Below are 24,382 nucleotides of genomic sequence, written 5' to 3'. Positions count from 1 at the left end.
AAAGGTATTACACTGGACAAGCTGTATTTGTTTCCAGCCCTCCTCCCCTTTACCTTCAGGAATTTATTGGCCTGGGAAACATTTCTAGGCTGTCTTTATACCCAGCTTTCAGACAGTAGCTGGCACATGATCTGAGGAAGGAGTCAGTGGCAGCCTTTCTGGCCAACACTCCTTACCATTTCATCTCCAGGTGTTCACAGAGACTTGAATGAACATTTATCTTTCCACAGCAGCAAGGCCTCAGGGACAGGGCATTAGGCCACACTAACAAAGCAGGGCTGTCAGCCTTCTGCTGTGGTGTAGGTGCACTTACTCACACCCTTCTAGTACTGTTCCAGGATTTTCACCCTGGACAGTGTAAAAAGTTTCTCAGGTGTTGTTGGGGGTACACTCACCCAGTGTGTAATCACATTCCAGACCTGGTCTTGCAGTGACAGGCATGTTTTGGAGAGCCAGGAGGTGAATAAATAATCATTGTAAAAATGTGAATTGCCATTCATGAAGAGACATGTTTGAACAGAGGTGAATGGAGGCTCAGCTCCTTCCCAATAGCTAATTGTGCTAATGTCCCTTAACTAAAACTCTCACCAATTCACACCCTGTTCAACATCAGGTGTTGATGTGGGTATGCCAGCGTTGGACTGGCGTAAACACAGTAAAAAGTCTGACAACACCAGGTTTTAGTCCAACCTATTTATTTGATAATATTCTCACTAGCTTTCGAGGGGACAGCCTCTTCGTCAGGTGAATGGAGAGTTCTGGCCTCAGACAGAGCATATAAAGCACAGACAGTTTAGAGATTACTGATTAAAATGTGAATCCTTACACCTAACCTGCTGTTCAAGACCTGAAGTGGCTGATAATGTGAGTGGTAGGAGCACTGATCACAGTTTAAAGAGATGTATATTGTCTCCAGACAGTACAGTAAGTGAGGTTTGTCAGACTTTTTACTAACATCAGGTGAACAGAGTCTCTTCCACTACACAAGCTGATTACAGTCATAGAGGTTTACAGCATGGAAATCGGCCCTTCAGCCCTTCTTTTAAGGCACTAAGTTAGTCCCAATTGCCTGCATTTGTCCCATATTCCTCTATACCCATTCTACCCAACTAACTATCTACATGCTTTTTAAAAGACAATATTGTACCCCCCTTACCTCTGGCAGCTTGTTCCAGACACTCACCACCCTCTCCCTCTGTGTGAAAAAATTGCCCTCTGAATACATTTACGTCTCCTCTCTCATCTTAAACCTATACCCTCCAATTTTAGACACCCCTACCTTTTGGGAAAAGCTATTCACTATCTACCTTGTCTGTGCCCCTCATTATTTCATAGACCTCTGTAAGATCACCCCTCAGCCTCCGATGCTCCAGAGGAAAAAGTCCCAGTCTATCCAGCCTCTCCTTTTAAACTCAATCCATCAAGTCCTGGTAGCATCCTAGTAAATCTTTTCTGCACTTGTTCTAGTTTAATAATATCCTTTCTATGATACGGTGACCGGAACTGCACACAGTTTTCCAAGTGTGGCCTTACCAATGTCTTGTACAACTTCAACAAAAGATCGCAAATCCTGTATTCAATGTTCTGACTGATGAAACTAAGCATACTGAACGCCTTCTTCATCACTCTGTCCACCTGTGACTCCACTTTCAAGGAGCTATGAACATATTCCCCTCGATCTTTGTTCTGTAACACTCCCCAGCACCCTACCATTAACTGAGTAAATCCTACCCTAGTTCAATTGACCAAAATGCGTGTCTAAATTAAAATTCATCTGCTACTTGTCAGCCCAGTGGCCAAATCAGTTAAGGTATCAAGATATTGATTGCTTCTTGTCCCTAGGTTTTGGAATGAAATGTAGATGGTGTATTTTGCAAAGTGGGAGATTTTACCAAGGCATGTAATAACTGAAGAGGTTTATTAAAGAATTTTGTTCAAATTTCAAACAAGCTTGCTCTTTGCTCCAATGTGACTTGCCAGCCTGATCCTGGGAACAGGAAATTGGTGATGGAAACACAGTATTTGTATTTAAATCCATGGTACTCAGGCAGTACAACTCACACAGGATTCAATTATTCAGCAGTTTGTGTGGATGTTACACCACCACCATCCTGAATGGAAGGACTTCAGACAGCAGCAAGGAGGATTTTGGGGAAGGTGCAGCATGGAATATACACACACCAATCAGTATCACTGGCTAAGAGACTGCCGCAGTAACTCATACATCAACCGGTCCTACAACAGAGAGAGAGAATGAGTTAGACTGTCAGAGAGAGAGAGACAGACAACAACAATGGCAGATGGGGAGACAGAGAATTGGAGGGCAGATAAACATGGTCAGAGTGAGTTTCCTACCCAGCAATAAATCTAAACTGAGTCAATTATTGACTAATAAGGAGTGTCACATTTTTGCAAATCATCTTCTTTTCAATAATTATCCAATTCCCTTCTGAATGCTTTGATTGAATCAGTCTCCACCGCACTCTTGGACAGTGTATTCCAGTTCCTAACTGCGTAAGAAACCTTTATTACAGTAAAGAGAAATATATTGTGGATGTTTTTCATCTTGTACTCAGCAGGACAAACTGTTGTGACAATTTGAAATTTGGTATTTTTGCCTTTGTCATAGAGTCATTTACAGAATGGAAACAGGCCCTTCGGCCTAACTTGTCATCCCGCCCTTTTTTCTAACGCCTAAGCTAATCCCAATTGCCCACATTTGGCCCATATCCCTCTATACCCATCATACCCATGTAACTCTCTAAATGCTTTTGAAAATAAAACATTGTACCCGTCTCTACTACTACCTCTGGCAGCTTGTTCCAGACATTCACCACCCTTTTGTGTGTGAAAAAATTGCCCCTCTGGACACTTGTATCTCTCCCCTCTCACCTTTAACCTATGCCCTCTAGTTTGAGACTCCCCTATCTTTGGGAAAAGATATTGACTATCGAGCTGATCTGTGCCCCTCATTATTTTGTAGACCTCTATAAGATCACCCCACAGCCTTCTACGCTCCAGCGAAAAAGTCCCAGTCTATCCAGCCTCTCCTTATAACCCAAACCATCACGTCCCAGTAGATCCTAATAAATCTTTCTGTACTCTTGTACTGATGTCCTAAAGCTTCATCAACAAGTCCCTTTTAAGTAATCCAGGATATGGAGCTGAGGTTAAGTGAGTGGCAAAAACTTGGCAGCTGGAAAATAATGTTGGAAAACGTGTAGTTGATAGGAAGAAGAAAGGAGCTGAATATGATTTAAATGGAGAAAGATTGCAGAATGCTGCAGCACAGAGGGATTGGGTTAGCATGCAAGTTCAACACGTATTTGGGAATTTGTTGGCCTTTATTTCATGGCCAACCCTGTTTAAAAAGGGTAGCAGGCAAAAGGCAGGGAATTATAGGCCAGTTAGTTTAATGTCTGTTGTCGGAAAAATGCTTGAATCCATCATCAAAGAGGAAATAGCGAGGCATCTTGAGAAGAATTGTTTGATAGAGCAGACGCAGCATGGATTTGTTAAGGGGAAGTCGTGTCTGACGAATTTATTGGAATTCTATGAGGATGTGTGCAGTGCGGTGGACGGAGGGGAACCGGTGGGTGTGGTGTTTCTTGATTTTCAGAGGCGTTTGATAAGGTGCCACACAAAAGGTTGTTACAGAAGGTTAGGGGGCATGGAGTTGGGGGTAGGGTGTTAGCGTGGATAGAGGATTGGCTGTCTAATAGGAGGCAGAGAGTGGGTGCTATTCGGATTGGCGGTTGGTGACTAGTGGAGTGCCCCAGGGATCGGTGCTGGGGCCTCAGCTATTTACCATCTATATAGATGATCTGGAGGAGGGAGCTGAGTGTAAGGCGTCGAAATTTGCTGATGACACAAAGATAAGTGGAAAAGCAAATTGTGTGGAGGGTGTGGAGAGTCTGCAGAGGGATCTAGATAAGCTGAGCGAGTGGGCGAGGACCTGGCAGATGGAATACAATGTTGGCAAGTGTGAGGTTATCCACTTTGGTAGGAATAATGGTAGTAAGGACTACTACTTACAGGGCGAAAAGCTGCAGCATGCTACGGCGCAGAGGGACCTGGGGGTCCTTGTGCATGAGTCGCAAAAACCCAGCCTGCAGGTGCAGCAGGTGGTCAGGAAGGCAAATGGGATGCTGGCCTTCATAGCGAGGGGGATTGAATATAAAAGTAGGGAGGTCTTGCTGCAACTGTACAGGACACTGGTGAGGCTGCAGCTGGAGTAGTGTGTGCAGTTTTGGTCGCTGCACTTACGCAAGGATATTTTGGCCTTGGAGGGAGTGCAGAGCAGGTTCATAAGAACGTAAGAACATAAGAAATAGGAGCAGGAGTAGGCCATCTAGCCCTTCGAGCCTGCCCCGCCATTCAATAAGATCATGGCTGATCTGTCGCTGCTCAGTTCCACTTTCCCGCCTTCTCCCCATAACCCTTAATCCCCTCTCTTATCAAAAACCCATCAACCCGCGTCTTAAAAATATTTAGCGAGGCAGCCTCCACCACTTCAACGGGCAGAGAATTCCAGAGATTCACCACCCTTTGAGTGAAGAAGTTCCTCCTCAACTCCGTTCTAAACCGCCCCCCCTCTATCTTGAGGCTGTGCCCCCTAGTCCTACTGTCTTTTTTGAGCGGGAAGAGTCTCTCCACCTCTATCCTATCCATCCTATTCATCATCTTATACATCTCAATGAGATCTCCCCTCATTCTTCTAAACTCTAACGAGTACAAGCCTAGTTTATTCAGCCTCTCCTCATAGCTCAACCCCCTCAACTCCGGTATCAGCCTAGTAAACCTCCTCTGCACTCCCTCCAAGGCCAAAATATCTTTGCGCAGGTGCAGCGCCCAAAACTGCACACAGTACTCCAGCTGCGGCCTCACCAATGCCCTATACAGCCGCAGCAAGACCTCCCTACTTTCATATTCAATCCCCCTCGCTATGAAGGCCAGCATCCCATTCGCCTTCCTGACCACCTGCAAGCTGGGTTTTTGCGACTCATGCACAAGGACCCCGAGGTCCCTCTGCACCGTCGCCTGCTGCAGTTTTTCACCACGTAAGTAATAGTCCTTCCTACCATTATTCCCACCAAAGTGGACCACCTCGCACTTGCCAACATTAAATTCCATTTGCCAGTTCCTGGCCCATTCGCCCAGCCTATCTAGATCCTTCTGCAGACTCTCCACACCCTCCGTGCAATTTGCCGTTCCACCAATCTTGGTGTCATCAGCAAATTTCGACACCATACACTCGGTTCCCTCCTCCAGATCATCTATATAAATGGTAAAAAGCTGAGGCCCCAGCACCGACCCCTGGGGCACTCCACTAGTCACCATCCGCCAATCCGAATAGCACCCGTTGACCCCCACTCTCTGCCTCCTATTTGACAACCAATCCTCTATCCACGCTAACACCCTTCCCACAACTCCATGTTCACTAGGCTGATGCCGGAGTTGAGGGGGTTGAGCTATGAGGAGAGGCTGAATAAACTGGGCTTGTACTCGTTAGAGTTTAGAAGGATGAGGGGAGATCTCATTGAGACGTATAAGGTGATGAAAGGGATGGATAGGGGAGAGGTTCTTCCCGGTCAGAAAGGACAGCAGGACTAGAGGGCACAGCCTCAAGATAAGTAGTTGGGGAGGGGGGGGGCCAGTTTAGAACAGAGTTGAGGAGGAACTTCTTCACTCAAAGGGTGGTGAATCTCTGGAATTCTCTGCCCGTTGAAGTGGTGGAGGCTGCCTCGCTAAATATTTTTAAGAAGCGGGTTGATGGGTTTTTGATAAGAGAGGGGATTAAGGGTTATGGGGAGAGGGCAGGAATGTGGAACTGAGCCACGACAGATCAGCCATGATCTTATTGAATGGCGGGGCAGGCTCGAAGGGCTAGATGGCCTACTCCTGCTCCTATTTCTTATGTTCTTATGAATGGAATATAAAAAATAGGGAAGTCTTGCTAAAACGAGACCAGATCTGGAATACTGCAAACAGTTTTGGTGCCTTTATCTAAGGAAAGATATTCTGGCATTGGAGGCAGTCCAGAGAAGGTTCACTGGGTTGATTCTGGGTATTGAGGGATTTTCTTATGAGGAGAGGTTGAGTAGGTTGGATCTGTACTGAATGGAGTTGAGAAAAATGAGAGGCGACCTTATTGAGGCGTATAGGATTCTCAGGGGGTTTGACAGATTGTTTTCTCTTGCAGAGAGTCCAGGAACTGAGGACAGAATCTCAGAGTAAGGAGTCACCCAGTTAAGATAGAGGAACTCCCTTTCTCTGAGAGTAGTGAATCTGTGGAATTCTGTAGAGACTGAATCATTAAGTACATTAAAGGCCGAGATCGATTTTTAATCAGTAAGGGAATCTCAGATAATGGTGGGAAAGTGGAGTTGAGAATTATCAGATCAGTTACAATTTCACTGACTAGCACAGCAGACTCAACTTCATAAATTCTGTATATTATTAAATTCTCTCACCTTTTTGGACACAGAAGGTTTCACTTTCTGAAAGGCTTCTTCGAAATGCTGCCGTGTCACCCGCAATCTCAAAATGGGAGCTACAACTTTAAAAACAGAGTTAAACAGACTAAAGGAGAATAGAGGGGATCAGCGAGGTGTGAGTGTAAGAAGGATTACAATGATTGCACGAGGAGTGACCTGGAGGGAGCAGACACACTAGGGAAGATCCAGGACTCTTCGAGAATGATGGCGGAAGGAGGGGATTGGGGTTTAAGATCAAGGAGGGCGTTAGCTGCTGCAGCAACACAGTTCAGAGGGTTCAAATCCTCAAAGGTACAAATTGCTGGGAGACTCTTTCTCACGGGGCTGGATTAAACTTTCCTTACCTGTGTTACTCTCTGACGACTGGCCAGACAGATGCTGTCTCAGGGCATTAATTGAAGCTTCATGAACCAACGCTGACAGATCTGCACCCCTGCAGAGAACAACAGATCTTAACTCAGTACAGCTCACTCCAACTGTGCAGAGTAACAGAGAGAAGAGCAGATATTGGCTGGAATATTGGCAGTTCCACACACTAGCAAGAGTAGAAATAGAAACATAGAGACTAGAAGCAGGAGGAGGCCATTCGGGCATTTTGGTCATAGCTGATCATCAAATTCAATATCCTGATCCTCTCCTTCCCACCATATCCCTTCAGCCCCTAGAGTGACATCTAATTTCTTCTTGAAATCACACAACCTTTTGGCCTCAACTACATTCTGTGGTAGTGAATTCCACACATTCACCACCCTCTGGGTGAAGACATTTCTCCTCACCTCAGTTCTAAACAGTTTACCCACAATCCTCATAACAACAACCCCTAGTTCTGGAATTTCCCCACCATCAGGAACATTCTTTCTGAATCTACCCTGTCTAACCCTGTTAGAATTTTATACGTTTCTATGAGATCCCCCCCCCATCACTCTTCCAAACTCCAGTGGATATAATCCTAACCAACTTAGTCTCTCCTCATGTGACAGACCAGCCACCCCAGGAATCAGCCTGGTAAATCTTCGCTGTACCCTCTCTATAGCAAGAACATTCTTATAAGGAGATCAAAACAGCTCACAATACTCCAGATGAGGCCTCACCAACACCCTATACAATTGCAGCAAAACATCCCTGTCCCTATACTCAAATCGTCTCGCTATGAAGGCAAACATCCCATTCGCCTTCTCTAACCTGGGCACTTACTGTCAGCTACTGATGCACGAGGACTCCAAGGTCTCCTTGAATATCTCATTCCTTAAGTACTCTGTGGTGAAGATTATCACAACTTATCCACCTTCAATCCCATCAATTTCTCTACTAATACTGATTTCCTTCAGCTCCTCACTAAAACATGTCTCCCTCAGTAACAAAACAGGACATTTGGCTCCTTGAGTCTGCTCTATCATTCAATAAGGTGATTGATTTGATTGTAGCCTTATCTCCTACCCCTTCCTCCACATAACCCTGATCTCCCTTATTAATCAAACATCTAACTCAGCTTCATATATATTCAATGACCCAACTGCTGCTGCACTCTGTCGACAAGAATTCCAAAGACTAGGAATCCTCAGAGACGGAGTCTGTCTGAAATGGGAGACCCTGTATTTGAAATAGTGCTTGCTATTTCCAGATTCCCCCAGGAGGATATCATCCTCTCTGGATTAAACCTATCAAATCCTCTCAAAGCCTTCCCTCGCAGATTGGTCAAGAAAATTAGAAGCCCATGGGATAAAGTTTTAAAGTTTAAAATTTATTGTCACAAGTAAGCCTTACATTAACACTACAATGAAGTTACTGTGAAATTCCCCAAGTCACCACATTCTGGTGCCTGTTCGGTTCAATGCACCCTAACCAGCACGTCTTTCAGAATGTGGGAGGAAACCAGAGCACCCGGAGGAAACCCACACAGACAAGGGTAGAACGTGCAAACTCCACAGACAGTGACCCAAGCCAGGAATCGAACCCAGGTCCCTGGCACTCTGAGGCAGCAGTCCTAACCATTGTGCTACCGTGCGATACTGGGTAATGTGGCAAACTGGATCAAAAGTTGGCTTAGGAATGGGAAAGAAAGGGTAATGGTTGATGGCTGCCCTTGTGAATGGAAATTTCAAGTGGTATTCCACAGGTTTTGGAATTGGGACCCTTGCTGTTTGCGTTATATATTAACGATTTGGATGTGAACATAGGGGGGCACAACTGGGAAATCTGCAGACAGAGCTTGGCTGAGTAGTGGACAGTGTAGAGGATAGCTATAATCTAGAAAATTATGTTGATAGATTGGTGGAATGGGTGGTAAAGTGGCAGATGGGTTTTAACGTAAAGAAGTGTGGGGCAATCATTTAGGGAGGTCAGTTATAGGCAATACATAATAAATAGGAATATATGAAAACGAGTAAATGAAGTGAGAGATCTTAGCGCACGAGAACATAGATCCCTGAAGGCAGCAATTCAAGTATTCAAATTTGTAAAGAAGGCATACGGAATGCTCTCCTTCATTGGCAGAGGTATAAAATATAAAGAAAAGATATAATGTTGGAATTGAAAAAAACAATGGTGAGGCCACAGCTGGAATATTGTGTGCAGTTCTGGTCACTATATTACAGGAAGGACGTAATTGCTGTTGCCAGGGCTAAAAAGGTGTAGTTATGAGGATAGGTTGGATAGAGTGATAGAGGTTTACAGCATGGAAACAGGCCCTTTGGCCCAACCTATCCATGGAGCCCCTTTTTTTTTAAACCTTTAAGATAATCCCAATTGCCCACATTTGGTCCATATCCCTCTATACCCATCTTACCCATGTAACTATCTAAATGCTTTTTAAAAAACAAAATTGTACCCACCTCTACTACTACCTCTGGCAGCTTGCTCCAGATACTCACCACCCACTGTGCAAAGAAATTGCCTCTCTGGACACTTTTGTATCTCTCCCCTCTCAGCTTAAACCTATGCCTGCTAGCTTTTGACTCCCCTATCTTTGGGAAAAGATATTAACTTTCTAGCTATGATCTCTTTGTTCTGTAACTCTCGCCAGTGCCCTACCAATAACTGAGTAAGTCGTGCCCTGTTTCAATCTACCAAAATGCATCACCTCACATTTATCTAAACTCCATCGGCCATTCGTCAGCCCACTGGCCCAATTGATCAAGATCCCATTGCGATTGGAGATAACTTTCTTCACCATCTACTATGACAGCAATTTTGGTGTCATTTGCAAACTTACTAACCATACCTCCTATATTCTCATCCAAATCATTAATATAAATGACAAATAATAGTGGACCCAGCACTGATCCCTGAAGCATAGGTCTCCAGTTTGAAAAACAACCCTCTACAACCACCTTCTACAACTGGCTTCTGTCATCAAGCCAGTTTTTCAAGGGTGGCACAGTAGCACAGTGGTTAGCACTGCTGCTTCACAGCTCCAGGGACCTGGGTTTGATTCCCAGCTTGGGTCACTGTCTGTGTGGAGTTTGCACGTTCTCCTCGTGTCTGCGTGGGTTTCCTCCGGGTGCTCCGGTTTCCTCCCACAGTCCAAAGATGTGCAGGTTAGGTTGATTGGCCATGCTAAAATTGCCCCTTAGTGTCCCAGGATGCGTAGGTTAGAGGGATTAGTGGGTAAAATATGTAGGGATATGGGGGTAGGGCCTGGGTGGGATTGTGATTGATGGGCCAAAGGGCCTCTTTCTGCACTGTAGGGTTCTATGATCTATGATTTTTATATCCATTAAATACCTCATCCTGGATCCCATGAGATTTAACCTTATGCAGAACCTACCACACGGTAAAGTCCATGTAGATAACATCAACTGCACTGCCCTCATCTACAAAGAACAAAATCAGCCCGGGAAACAGGCCCTTCAGCCCAACGAGCCCGCGCCACCATTTTAACATTACCAGTCTCCCCTCCACCCATGACCCTTATCTATGCTTATGGCATTCCACATTGAGGGAAACTAATTTAGGGACAATTTATTACCTCCAATCAGCCTAACAGCACATCTTTGGGGTGTGGGAGGAAACCAGAGCATCTGGAGAAAACCCACGCAAGCATGGGGAGAATGCGCAAACTCCCACAGACACCGTCCCAAATCCATGTGTCTGCACAGCAATCAGCGATAGTCACTGAGCTGTCATCTTGCCCAGTATCTGGTCCAGTTTAGGCACACTAACGACATGAAGCACTAGGCTACTCTCGAACAACCAAGAGCAGCCCTTGTACGACCCATCACATGTATGCCCCTCGTTGGACACAAGGTGGACCGACTTAAAACCTGTGAATTAAAAGAGAAAAACATTATGATCATTCCACATCCTTACACATTACCAGGGACATCCCAATGCTAATGAACCTTATTTAAAACAATCTCCTATATCCCTCCATCTCCAACCCACTCATGTGCCTGTCTAAGTAACTCTTAAACAACTCCAGCGTGTTTGCCTCCACCACCTTACTTGGCAGAGCATTCCATACCCCCACTACCCTCTGTGTGAAAAACCTCCCTCTAATATCTGTGTTATACCTCTTCCCCCTCACCCTAAGCCCGTGGCCCCTCGTACTGTGCGTTTCTAACATAGGAAGTAGCTTACCACTGTTTATCTATACCCTTCATAATCTTATATACCTCTATTAGATCTCCCCTCATTCTCTGTCTTTCTAGGGAAAACAGCCCCAATTTGCTCAATCTTTCCTCATAACTCAGTCCTTCCATACCAGGCAACATCCTGGTAAGCCTCCTCTGCACTCTCTCCAGAGTCTCCACATCCTTCCGGTAGTAAGGTGACCAGAACTGGACACAGTACTCTAAATGCGGCCTAACCAACGTTCTATACAACTACAACATGAGACTCCAGCTCTTATATTCTATACCCCTTCCTATAAAGGCTAACATACCATAGGCTTTCTTCACCACACTCTCCACTTGTACTGCCAACTTCAAAGACTTGTGCACTTGCACCCCCAGGTCTCGCTGCATTTCTATACTCTTTATAGGTCTACCCTTTATCATATAACTCCCCCCCTACATTATTCCGGCCAAAATGCATCACCTCACATTTACCCGGATTAAATTCCATTTGCCATATATCTGCCCAATATACCAGCCTATCAATATCCCGTTGTATTGCCAGACACTGCTCCTCACTGCCCGCCAATCCAGCCATCTTAGTGTCATCTGCAAATTTGCTGATCACACCACCTACTCCCTCTTCCAAATCATTTATATACATTACAAAGAGAAGAGGTCCCAGTACTGAGCCCTGAGGCACACCACTAGTGACAGACCTCCAGCTAGAAAAGGACCCTTCCACTACTACTCTCTGTCTCCTCTTACCAAGCCAGTTATCAACCTATCTAGATACCTGGCCTTGTATTCCACGAGCCTTAACCTTTTCAACCAACCTACCACGAGGGACTTTGTCAAACACCTTACTGAAATCCATACAGACGACATCAACGGCTCGTCCTTCGTCAACCGTTTTTGTCACCTCCTCAAAAAATTCTACCAGATTCGTAAGGCAAGACTTCCCCTTGACAAAGCCATACTGCGTATCCTTCATCAGATCGCAATGCTCTAAGTGCTCATACATTCTATCCCTAAGAATCCTCTTCATCAACTTGCCTACCACTGACGTCAAACTCACCAGCCTATAGTTACCAGGGTTATCCCTCCTACCCTTTTTAAACAATGATACCACGTTCGCTATCCTCCAGTCCTCTGGGACCTCACCTGTGTCCAAAGAAGAGACAAAGATTATCGTCAGAGGCCCAGCAATTTCATCTCTCGCCTCCCTAAGCAGCCTAGGATAAATGCCATCGGGCCCCGGAGATTTATCAGTTTTAATGCCACCTAAAAGCCCTAACACTTCCTCCCTCGTAATGGATAGTTCCTCCAACTGGTCTACAGCTCCCTCGATAACCGTGCCAGACATCAAGCCCCTCTCCTTCGTGAATACCAACGCAAAGTATTCATTCAGGATCTCCCCCATTCCCTTGGACTCTAAGCACAATTCCCCTCCTCTGTCCCTGTGAGGGCCAATTTTTCCCCTAACCGCCCTTTTGTTCCTGACATAGGAGTAAAACGCCTTTGGATTTTCGTTAATCCTACCTGCCAAAGCCATTTCATGCCCCCTTTTTGCCCTCCTAACTCCCCTTTTGAGATCCCTCCTACTCTCTGTATTCCTCCATTGCTGTCTCCGTTCCCAGTTGCTTAGACCTAACATACGCCTCTCGTTTCTTCCTGACCAAGTCCTCAATATCTCTAGTAATCCGCGGCTCTCTAATCCTACCTTTCCCATCCTTCCTCTTTGCCAGCACATGCCTTTCCTGCACCCATTTCAGTTTTCCCTTGAAAGACTCCCACATGCCTAACGTGGACTTGCCCTCAAACAGCCTATCCCAGTCTGTATCCCTAAGCTCCTGCCTAATCCGGCTGTATCTAGCCTTCCCCCAATTTAGCACCCTCCCCTTAGGACAGCTCTCGTCTTTTTCCATTAGTATCCTAAAGTAGACAGAGTTGTGGTCACTATTAGCTACATGTTCACCTACTGCAACCTCAACCATCTGACCCGGCTCATTACCCAGAACTAAATCCAGTATCGCCCCCTCTCTAGTCGGGCTACCTACATACTGCTCCAAGGACCCTTCCAATACACAACTTACGAATTCCTCCCCATCCGAACCCCCAACTCTAGGCACCTTCCAATCCACCCCAGGGAGATTAAAATCTCCCACTACAACAACCCTGCTCTTCCTACACTTATCCAAAATGTCTCTACATATACCCTCTTCCACTGCCCGTGGGCTATCGGGCGGCCTACAGTACACTCCTAGCATAGTAATCACTCCCCTCCTATTCCTCAACTCCACCCACACAGACTCAATTCCTAACCCCTCTATATTACCCTCCCTCTGCACCGCTGTGATCTGCTCCCTAATTAACAGCGCCACTCCTCCACCTCTTTTCGACCCTCCTCTGTCGTGCCTAAAACACTTATACCCAGGAATATTTAGCTGCCAGTCCTGCCCCTCCTTTAACCATGTCTCTGTCACTGCCACCACATCTAAATTCCTCGCAAACATTAAGGCCTTAAGTTCACCTGTCTTACCCGTCACACTCCTCGCATTAAAACAAATGCACTGAAGACCCTCAGGCCCACTCAGATCCTCCTTCTCCTGGGAGATTTTCCTATCATCTAGACTTACCCTGTCACCCAACTCACTCCCGATCCCAGTGCCTACTGAGCTATCTGTCTCCTCCCCACCCCCACCTCCATATTAGTTTAAACCCTGCCGAAACACTCCAGCTAACCTCCCAGCTAAAATATTTATGCCCTTCCCATTTAAATGTTCCCCATCCCACTTGTACGGGTGCCCTTCCCACACAAAGACTCCCCACTGGTCTACAAAACTAAAACCCTCTGTTCTGCACCAATCCCTCAGCCACGCATTCAGCTGTAGGATCTCATTATTCCTAGCCCTGCTATTACTGGGCACTGGCAGCAGCCCAGAAAATGCCACCCTGGAGGCCCTGCACTTCAGCCTGGCCCCCAACTCCCTGAACTGCCTACGTATATCCCCCCTGCTCTTCCTTCCTACGTTCTTCTCTCCTATGTGTACAATTACATCAGGCTGGGTCCCTTCACCCTTCAAGATTCCCTCTACCCTCTCCAACACATCCTGTACCCCTGCCCCAGGGAGGCAGACTACCATCCTGGAGTCCCGCTTTTGCCCACAGAACCGCCTATCAATTCCTTTAACCCTCCCGTCCCCCATCACTATCTCACATCCAGCCCCCTTCCTTCCCTCTGAGGCATTCTGGTTTTCCTCTCTTGCCCTTTCTACCCCAGTTGTTGCCTTACCCCTGATATTTTGGGAGACTACCTCTGGGGTGGTCTTCGGACCATGATTCCTCTTCTTTTTCCCCTTCCTAACAGTAACCCAGCCACCCCGCCAGGCTCTGGGATCTCCATGTGACCGTAGTTCCTATCCATTATTGCCTCGTTCTCCCTGACTACAAATAAATCTTCCAGACGCAGCTCTAATTGCCTAACCTGGGCCCTCAAACACTGCAGCTCCAGACATTTGGTGCAGATGTGGACTTTCGGGAGTCGTGTTGTCTCCAGGAACTCCCACATATTGCACCTAATGCAGCCGACGCGTCTCCCCAAGGACCCTGCCACTTACCTGACCACCCGTAGAATTATGGACACAGAAATGGAAAACAGGAAAAAATGGACCAGTAACTCACCTTGCCTAAGCCTGCTCTCGCCTAAGCCCTGTGAGCCAAAGCCCTTACAGCACTCAATCTGCACCCACCTCACTCCGCTGCCCGCTCCCAACACTGCCCGCTGTCTACTGTGGCCTTCTTTTTGTCCTCCCATGCTCCCTTCCTGTCTGCCCCCACGCCTAGCTCCCGCTACGGAAAGCGAAAACAAACAAAAACCCCGCGAACCAGCAATAGAGAGAAGAAAAAAACTAACTTGCAAATTCAAAACTCACCAGCCACCAAGTACACCGCTCCCTTCTTGGTTACCCCTTCAAAAAACTCAGTTAAATTTGTGAGACCTGATTTTCCACTCACAAAACCATGCTGACTGTCCCTAATCAGCCCTTGCATCTCTAAATGCCTGTCGGTCCTGTCTCTCAAATTACCTTCCAACAACTTACCCACCACAGATGTGAGGCTCACTGGCCTGTAGTTCCCAGGCTTTTCCCTGCAGCCCTTTTTAAACAAAGGCACAACATTTGCCATCCTCCAATCTTCAGGCACCTTACCCGTGACTATTGATGATTCCAATATCTCGGCTAGGAGACCCACAATTTCCTCCCTAGCCTCCCACAATGTCCTGGGGATTTATCTACCTTGATGCGCTTTAAGACTTCCAGCACCTCCTCAGTAATATGTACACTCCTCAAGACATCACTATTTATTTCCCCAAGTTCCCTAACATCCATGCTTTTCTCAACAGGAAGAGGTGACAAAAACGGTTGACGAAGGACAAGCCGTTGATGTCGTCTATATGGATTTCAGTAAGGCGTTTGACAAGGTCCCTCATGGTAGGCTGATAGAAAAGGTGAAGGCTCATGGGATACAGGCCAGGTATGTAGATGGGTGGAGAACTGGCTTGGGAGGAGGAGACAGCGAGTAGTAGTGGAAGGCTCCTTTTCCAATTGGAGGTCTGTCACCAGTGGTGTGCCGCAGGGCTCGGTACTAGGACCTCTTCTATTTGTAGTATATATTAATGACTTGGAAGAGGGGGTAGGTGGTGTGATCAGCAAATTTGCTGATGACACTAAGATGGTTGGATTGGCGGGTACTGAGGAGCAGTGCCTGGCAATGCAACAGGACATAGACAGGCTGGTAGATTGGGCAGATAGATGGCAAATGGAATTTAATCCGGAGAAATGCGAGGTGATGCACTTTGGCCGGAATAATGTGGAGGGGAGTTATACGATAAAAGGTAGAACTATCCGGAGTATAGATACGCAGAGAGACCTGGGGGTGCAAGTGCACAAGTCCCTGAAGGTGTCGGTGCAGGTGCAGAATGTGATGAGGAAAGCGTATGGTATGTTAGCCTTCATAGGAAGGGGTATAGAATATAAGAGTAGGAGTCTGATGTTGCAGTTGTATAGAACGTTGGTTAGGCCTCACTTGGAGTACTGCGTCCAGTTCTGGTCGCCGTACTACCGGAAGGATGTAGAGATCCTGGAGAGAGTGCAGAGGAGATTTACCAGGATGCTGCCTGGTATGGAAGGGCTGTCTTACGAGGAAAGATTGAACGAACTTGGGCTGTTTTTCCTTGAGAGACGTCAGCTGAGGGGGGATCTAATAGAGGTTTATAAGATTATGAAGGGGATACATAGAGTAAATGGTGGTAAGCTTTTTCCGCTATTAGAAATGGATAGAACGAGGGGTCACGGGCTTAGGGTGAGGGGGGCTAGGTATAAGACAAATATTAGAGGGCAGTTTTTCACGCAAAGGGTAGTGGGGGTGTGGAATGCACTACCGAGTAAGGTGGTGGAAGCAGGCACGCTAGGGTTGTTTAAGAGTCACTTAGACAGCCACATGAGCGGGCTACATATAGGGGGATATAGCAGGCCTTACTAAACATTGTAGGCTTGGGATTACGTTTTTGCCTCAGGGATGTTACAGTCTTTGCCTGTTTAATAATGAATTTTTTTGTCTCCACAGGCATTTAAGTCCAGCAAGGGGCATGCATGCGGCAGGTGTAGTGGGCTGCTCTTGGACGTTGCTTCGGGAGTTGCCTATTGCTTCATGTCGTTAGTGTGCTTAAACTGGACCATCTCGAGGGCAACATGACAGCTCAGAGACTATCTCTGTTGCTGTGCGGACACATGGATTTGGGCCTGTGTCTGTGGGAGTTTGCACGTTCTCCCCGTGGTTGCGTGGGTTTCCTCCGGGTGCTCCGGTTTCCTCCCACATCCCAAAGATGTGCTTTTAGGCTGATTGATTGGGTACTAAATTGTCCCTAAATTGGACCTCCCTGATCCTCGCACATTAGGCGTAGACTAAAATCATGAATAGGTCACTGAGACAGTGGGACGGCGGCGCGGGCTCGTTGGGCCGAAGGGCCTGTTTCCCGTGCTGTGTTGTTCTTTGTTCTAAATACTGATAAGAAATATTCATTTAGGATCTCACCCATCTCTTGTGGATCTGCACATAGATGTCCTTGTTGGTCTTCAAGAGGGCCCCACTCTCTCCCTTGTTACTCTTTTGCCCTTTATGTATTTGTATAAGCCCTTCGGATTCTCCTTTGCCTTATCTGCCAAAACAATCTCGGGTCCCTTTTTTGCCCTCCTGATTTCTCTCCTAACTCTACTCTTACGCCCCCTATACTCTTCAAGCGATCCACTTGATCCCAGCTGCCTATGTATGTCATGTGCCCCCTTCTTCTTGACCAGAGCCTCAATGTCCCGAGTAATCCAGGGTTCCCTACTTCTGTCAGCCTTGCCCTTCACTCTAAGAGGAATGTGTTTACCCTGAGCACTGGTTAACACACTTTTGAAAAGCTCCCACTTACCAGACATCCCTTTTCCTTCCCACAGACTCCCCCAATTAACTTTTGAAAGTTCCTGCCTGATACCATCAAAATTGGCCTTGTCCCAATTTAGAATTTTAACTTTTGGGCCAGACCTATCGTTCTCCATAACTATCTTAAACCTAATAGAATTATGGTCACTGGTCCCAAAGTGATCCCTCACTAATACCTGCCCTTCCTTATTTCCCATGAGGAGGTCAGGTTTTGCCCCCTCTCTAGTCAGGCCATCCACATACTGAAGGAGAAATTCCTCCTGAATACACTCAACAAATTTCTCTCCATCCAACTCTCTAATACTATGACTGCCCCAGTCAATATTGCGAAAGTTAAAATCCCCTAATGTTACCATTATTTTTCTTGGAACTATCTGTAATCTCCTTACATATTTGCTCCTGAATTTTCCGCTGACTGTTTGGGGGCCTACAGTACAACCCTATCAAAGTGATTCCCCCCTTCTTATCTCAGTTCTACCCATATACACTCAATAACCGAACCCTTGGATATATTCTCTCTCAGTACAGCCGTGATGCTTTCCCTAATCAAAAGAGCAACTTCCCCTCCTGTTCTATCTTTCAAATAGCATCTGTTACCCTGGGACACTGAGCTGCCAGTTTTGTCCTTTCCTTAGCCATTGCTATAATATCCCAGTCCCACGTTCCCATCCATGCTCTGAGTTCATCTGCTTTGCCCATCAGGCCTCTGGCATTAAAATAACTGCAGTTTAATCTGGACTTCCCTTGCTCTTTGTCCTGCTTCTGTCTGATCTGTCTGGTACTAAGATTACTGACACTGCCTTTACTAATTAATGTGCTCTCTTTAACTTCTGTGCTGTCCTCAAACTTCTCTTCTGCTTTGGATCCAACCCCCAAACCAAACTAGTTTAAACCCTCTCGAGTGGCTCTCGTAAATCTCCCCGCCAGGATGTTAGTCCCTCTCCAGTTCAGGTGTAACCTGGCCCTCTTGAACAGGTTACCCCTTCCCCAGAAAAGATCCCAATGATCCAAAAATCTAAATCCCTGCCCCCTGCACCAGCTCTCAAGCCATATATTCATCTGTCTAATCTTCCTATTCCTGCTCTCAATAGCACGTAGTACTGGCAATAATTCAGCAATTGCTACCTTTGAGGTCCGACATGTTGGCCTTCTGCCTAACTCTCTATATTTCCACTTCAGGACCTCATCCCTTTTCTTACCAAGATGCACAACAACCTCTGGCTGCTCACCCTCCCCCTTAAGAATGTCCTGCTCAGAGACATCCTTGACCCTGGCACCATGGAGGCAACACACCATCCTGGAGTCTCGATTGTGGCCACAGAAATGCCTGTCTGTGCCTCTAACTAGTGAGTCCCCTATTACTGCTGCTTGCTTGCTCTTTGCCCGACCCTGTACCACACAAGCAGCAGCTGGTATCTCTCCCTGACAGCTATCCCCCTCAAAAGTATCTAAAATGGTATACCTGTTTGAAAGGGAAACAGCCACAAGAAACTCCTGCACTACCTGCCTGCCTCTCCTGGTGGTCACCCATCCACCTGACTGAACCTGTGGTGTGACAGCCTCCCTGTAACTAGTGTCTATGACACTCTGCCTTCTGTATGTTCCACAGTGTATCTACCTGCTGCTCTAACTGAACAATGCGATCTGCGAGGAGATGCAACTGGACACACTTCCTGCAGACAAAGTTGTCAGGGAGATTAGAATGCTCCCTAATTTCCCACATCTGACAGGAGGAGCATACTACTGCCCTATCTGCTATACTGCTCTTATACAGGTAGAAGGACAAAATAATCTCAACTCACCTTGCCCTTGCTTGTGGCCCTCCTGACTTTTTTTTTGGTTAGAGGCGGCGGTCCGGGGGGGGGGAAACACTAAAGTAGTGTTTTGGGGTTTAAATGTCCTCCGCAAACTACCTTCTGGTCGCAGTGAGTGCACCTATGCAAACATTACCTGCAATCGACAATCATCTTTGCTGCTCTGGTGCCCTGACCTGGACACTTGCCTTCACATGAAAATGGGATTCCTTTCCTTGAAACAAAGAAGGCTGGGGGGCTGCAGGGTTGAGGTGCACAAAATTACGAGGGGAAGAGATTGGATAGAAGTGTTTCTCTTGGTGGAGAATTCTAAAACAAGGAGACATGGATTCACAGCAAGTGATACAAGGTGTAGATGGGAGAGAAACTACTCTGATCTTGTTCCCTTCTTAATTCTGCCCAAACCAATTCCACATTTTGGAATTTCACAGTAGCTTCATTGCAGTGTGAATGCAAGCATACTTGTGACTAAAATTACACAACTTGCCAACAGGTACAGATACAGGTTAAAAATTTAAACGGGATGCTGGGACAAAGGAATCGAATGAACTCACGTGAATGAATCCGCACGTTGGTCACTGGCGATCGCAAAAAGATCAACATCACCACCCAGGAGGGGGCAGGTCCCAAACTAAAATACAAAAACCATCAGGATAAACACATTAACCTCACACACTGTCCCCCCAAAACCTCTCACACACCGTTCCCCCAAAACCTCACACACGGGGGGGCAGGGAGAGCAGACGGGGGGTGCGGGGAGAGCGGACGGTGGGGGTGGGGGGGGGGGAGGGAGAGCGGACGAGGGGCTGGGGAGAGCGGACGAGGGGCCCAGGCGATCGGGAGAATCGGCAGTGCAAAGGGAGACAGGGTTATGAGTTGCAGTCTTTCACCTTTGTCAGTGTCTGGAGGATGGCGAATCTGTCTGAAGCAGTTGGGAATCCAACAAACAGGGTCTTATCCAGACGGCCGGGCCGCAGTATGGCAGGGTCAATAATATCTAATAAATAACCAAAAATACTCAACTCATCATCATCACCAAGGTCGATTAGCGCCCAGCAGTTAGCAGCTTAACCCAGGCTGTGTCCCTGAGATCTGATTTATTATTGCTGACAATACTTCAGCCTTATCTCCTGCTGGGCTGGGCTCCTCCATCATTGAGGATGGGGATATTTGTGAAGCCTCCTCCTCCAGTGAGTTGTTTAAGTGTCCACCACCATTCGCGACTGGATGTGGTAGGACTACAGAGCTTGGATCTGATCCTTTGCTCTATCACATGTTGATTATACCGTTTGGCAGGCACACAGTCCAGTGTTATAGCTTCACCAGCCTGACACTGTATTTTTAGGTGTGCCTGCTGCTGCTCCTGGCGTGCCCTCCTGCACCCTCCATTAAACCAGGATTGTTCCCCTGTCTTGATGGCAATGGTTGCATGTCTGTGTCAGGTTGTTGCCAGACTGGGAGGCAGCTCTCTCAAGCCCCCAAATATTAGGAAGGAGGACTTTGCAGGGTCAACAGGATAAAGTAAAGTTTATTTATTAGTCACAAGTAAATGGGAAGGAGAACGTTAGTGAGACACAAGAAATCAGGGTTAAAAAGTGTCTGCAAGGTAAACTAAAGTTAAAGCACATGGGATTGTAGGTCATGTCTCGAGATGGATATCATAGAATAGAAACCCTACAATGCAGAAAGAGGCCCTTCGGCCCATCGAGTCTGCACCGACCACAATCCCACCCAGGCCCTGCCCCCATATCCCTATATATTTACCCACTAATCCCTCGAACCTACACATCTCAGGACTCTAAGGGGCAATTTTTAGCATGGCCAATCAACCTAACCCACACATCTTTGGACTGTGGGAGGGAACTGGAGCACCCGGAGGAAACCCATGCAGACACGGGGAGAATGTGCAAACTCCACACAGACAGTGACCTGAGCTGGGGATCAAACCCAGGTCCCTGAGCTGTGAAGCAGCAGTGCTAACCACTGTGTTACTGCACCACCGGTAGAAAGCTGCTTAGCAGATAGAAAGCAAAGAGTTGGCATAAATGGGTCTTTTTCTGACTGGCAGGCAGTGACTAGTGGGGTTCCTCAGTGATCTGTGCTCAGATCCCAACTGTTCATATTATATATTAATGATTTGGAAGTTGGAACTGAATGTATTATCTCCAAATTTGCGGATGATACAAAGTTGGGTGGGAGGGTGAGCTGTGCAGAGGATGTAGAGAAGCTTCAGCGTGATTGAGGTGAGTGTGTGGGTATTTGCATGGTGGATGCAGTATAATGTGGATAAATGTGAGGTTATTCACTATGATAGCAATAATGGGAAGACAGATTATTACTTAAATGGGTGTAAAATGAGAGAGGTGGATACTCAGTGAGACCTCAATGTCCTCGTGCATCAGTCACTGAAGGTAACTGCACAGGTACAGCAGACAGCAGAGAAGGCAAATGGTATGTTGCCTTTCTTAGCAAGAGGATTTGAGTACAGAGACAGGGATGTTTTGCTGCAACCATACAGGGCATTGGTGAGGCCACACCTGGAGTGTGCTTATCTAGAGAAGGATGTCCTTGTTACAGATGGAGTACAGTGAGGGTTTATCAGGCTGATTCCTGGGATGGCAGGTCTGTCATATCAGTTAGAATTATATTCACTGGAGTTTAGTAGAGTGAGAGGGGATCTCATAGAAACTGATAAAATTCTACAGGGTTAGACAGGGTAGATTCAGAAAGAATGTCCCCATTGGTGGGGGAGTCCAGAACTAGGGGTTATAGTTTGAGGATAAGGGGTAAACCTTTTTGAACTGAGAAATGTCCTCACCCAGAGAGTGGTGAATGTGTGGAATTCACTACCACAGAATGTAGTTGAGGCCATGATCAAGATGAATGAAGGGACACACTCGAAGGGCCGAATGGCTGTCTCCTGCTCTAGTTTCTACGACGTGGTTTATATGCCAATGCAGGATTATTACGGACAAGGGACATGGGTTAAGGGTACAGACACAGACATGGCAGTGGAGTGTTCCTACTATAATGGACCACACACCCACGCCCTCCCCTTCACACCCCCTCACATCACCCCCCTCCCCCAGGCCCCCCCAGCCCCTCCCCACACTCTGCCCAAAACACCCCTCATCCCCCCCACCCCTCTCCCTGCCAACTTCCCGCGCCCCCTCCCTCTCACCTGGTCTGTTAGTCGCTGCCATGATGAAGACTTGTTTCCGAGACTGCAGACCATCCATCTCTGTCAGCAATTGGTTCACCACACGGACACTGGCCCCAGACTGAGGAGGCACAGAGAGGGGGCAGACGGGGGGGGCAGAGACAGAGGGGGGGGCAGAGACAGAGGGGGGGGCAGAGACAGAGGGGGGGGGCAGAGACGGGGGGGGGGCAGAGACGGAGGGGGGGGGCAGAGACGGAGGGGGGGGGCAGAGACGGAGGGGGGGGGGCAGAGATGGGGGGGGGGGGGCAGAGACGGAGGGGGGGGGCAGAGACGGAGGGGGGGGGCAGAGACGGAGGGGGGGGGCAGAGACGGAGGGGGGGGCAGAGACGGAGGGGGGGGGCAGAGACGGGGGGGGGGGCAGAGACGGGGGGGGGGGGCAGAGACGGAGGGGGGGGGCAGAGACGGGGGGGGGGGGCAGAGACGGAGGGGGGGGGGCAGAGACGGGGGGGGGGGGGCAGAGACGGAGGGGGGGGGCAGAGACGGAGGGGGGAGCAGAGACGGAGGGGGGGGGCAGAGACGGAGGGGGGGGCAGAGACGGAGGGGGGGGCAGAGACGGAGGGGGGGGGCAGAGACGGAGGGGGGGGCAGAGACGGAGGGGGGGGCAGAGACGGAGGGGGGGGCAGAGACGGAGGGGGGGGCAGAGACGGGGGGGGGGGGGCAGAGACGGAGGGGGGGGCAGAGACGGAGGGGGGGGGCAGAGACGGAGGGGGGGGCAGAGACGGAGGGGGGGCAGAGACGGAGGGGGGGGCAGAGACGGAGGGGGGGGCAGAGACGGAGGGGGGGGGGCAGAGACGGAGGGGGGAGCAGAGACGGGAGGGGGGGCAGAGACGGAGGGGGGGGGCAGAGACGGAGGGGGGGGGCAGAGGGCAGGCAGGAGCAGATAGGGAGTGAGAATATTCAAGAGCCAATGTGTGAAGGGGAGAGAGTAAACGGAAATTGGATGTGTGGGGGGGAAGAGGAAGAGAAAGATTCGTGGTAAAGCGTGAATGAGAAGGAAACAAGACACAAATAGTACACAGACAGAAAAGAGACAGCAAGGAAAACACAATGAGTAACCAGCCACACGAGCCACCAAGTTCCAGAGCAACTTTACCCCCTCTGCCCTAAAAACCCCCTCTGCAATCCCCTGAAAAAAAAGCAACCTCAGTCAACAGCATCCCACAACCAGAAACCACAGTGACCTCTGATGCCCGAGGACAGAGTCTAACGATGGAGTTAATACTCACTCCGTGCTCTCATTCCCCGAGGACAGAGTCTAACGATGGAGTTAATACTCACTCCGTGCCCTCATTCCCCGAGGACAGAGTCTAACGATGGAGTTAATCCTCACTCCGTGCTCTCATTCCCCGAGGACAGAGTCTAACGATGGATTAATCCTCACTCCGTGCCCTCATTCCCCGAGGACAGAGTCTAACGATGGAGTTAATCCTCACTCCGTGCTCTCATTCCCCGAGGACAGAGTCTAACGATGGAGTTAATACTCACTCCGTGCCCTCATTCCCCGAGGACAGAGTCTAACGATGGAGTTAATCCTCACTCCGTGCTCTCATTCCCCGAGGACAGAGTCTAACGATGGAGTTAATCCTCACTCCGTGCTCTCATTCCCCGAGGACAGAGTCTAACGATGGAGTTAATCCTCACTCCGTGCTCTCATTCCCCGAGGACAGAGTCTAACGATGGAGTTAATCCTCACTCCGTGCTCTGATCCCCGAGGACAGAGTCTAACGATGGAGTTAATCCTCACTCCGTGCTCTCATTCCCCGAGGACAGAGTCTAACGATGGAGTTAATACTCACTCCGTGCTCTCAT

General features: G+C 48.0%; 1 protein-coding gene across 1 annotated transcript in view; it reads right to left on the bottom strand.

The window, feature by feature from the left end:
* Positions 1-942: 942 nt before the first annotated feature.
* Positions 943-24,382, bottom strand: part of nvl (nuclear VCP like) — a gene marked incomplete at its 5' end in the record, with an annotated part of 41,037 nt that continues 17,597 nt past the window's right edge. The window contains 6 exons of the mRNA XM_080193455.1: positions 943-2,235; positions 6,474-6,559; positions 6,842-6,930; positions 19,908-19,984; positions 20,244-20,350; positions 22,535-22,634. Coding sequence (XP_080049581.1) covers positions 2,191-2,235; positions 6,474-6,559; positions 6,842-6,930; positions 19,908-19,984; positions 20,244-20,350; positions 22,535-22,634 — 504 coding nt within the window. The remainder of the gene's footprint in view (positions 2,236-6,473; positions 6,560-6,841; positions 6,931-19,907; positions 19,985-20,243; positions 20,351-22,534; positions 22,635-24,382) is intronic.

This window comes from Carcharhinus amblyrhynchos, chromosome 7 (genome assembly GCF_965287045.1).
Source record: "Carcharhinus amblyrhynchos chromosome 7, sCarAmb.v2.hapA, whole genome shotgun sequence".
Taxonomy (NCBI): Eukaryota; Metazoa; Chordata; class Chondrichthyes; order Carcharhiniformes; family Carcharhinidae; genus Carcharhinus; species Carcharhinus amblyrhynchos.
The sequence above is the reverse complement of the archived record's forward strand: the minus strand, read 5'-3'. Positions and strand labels throughout refer to the sequence as shown.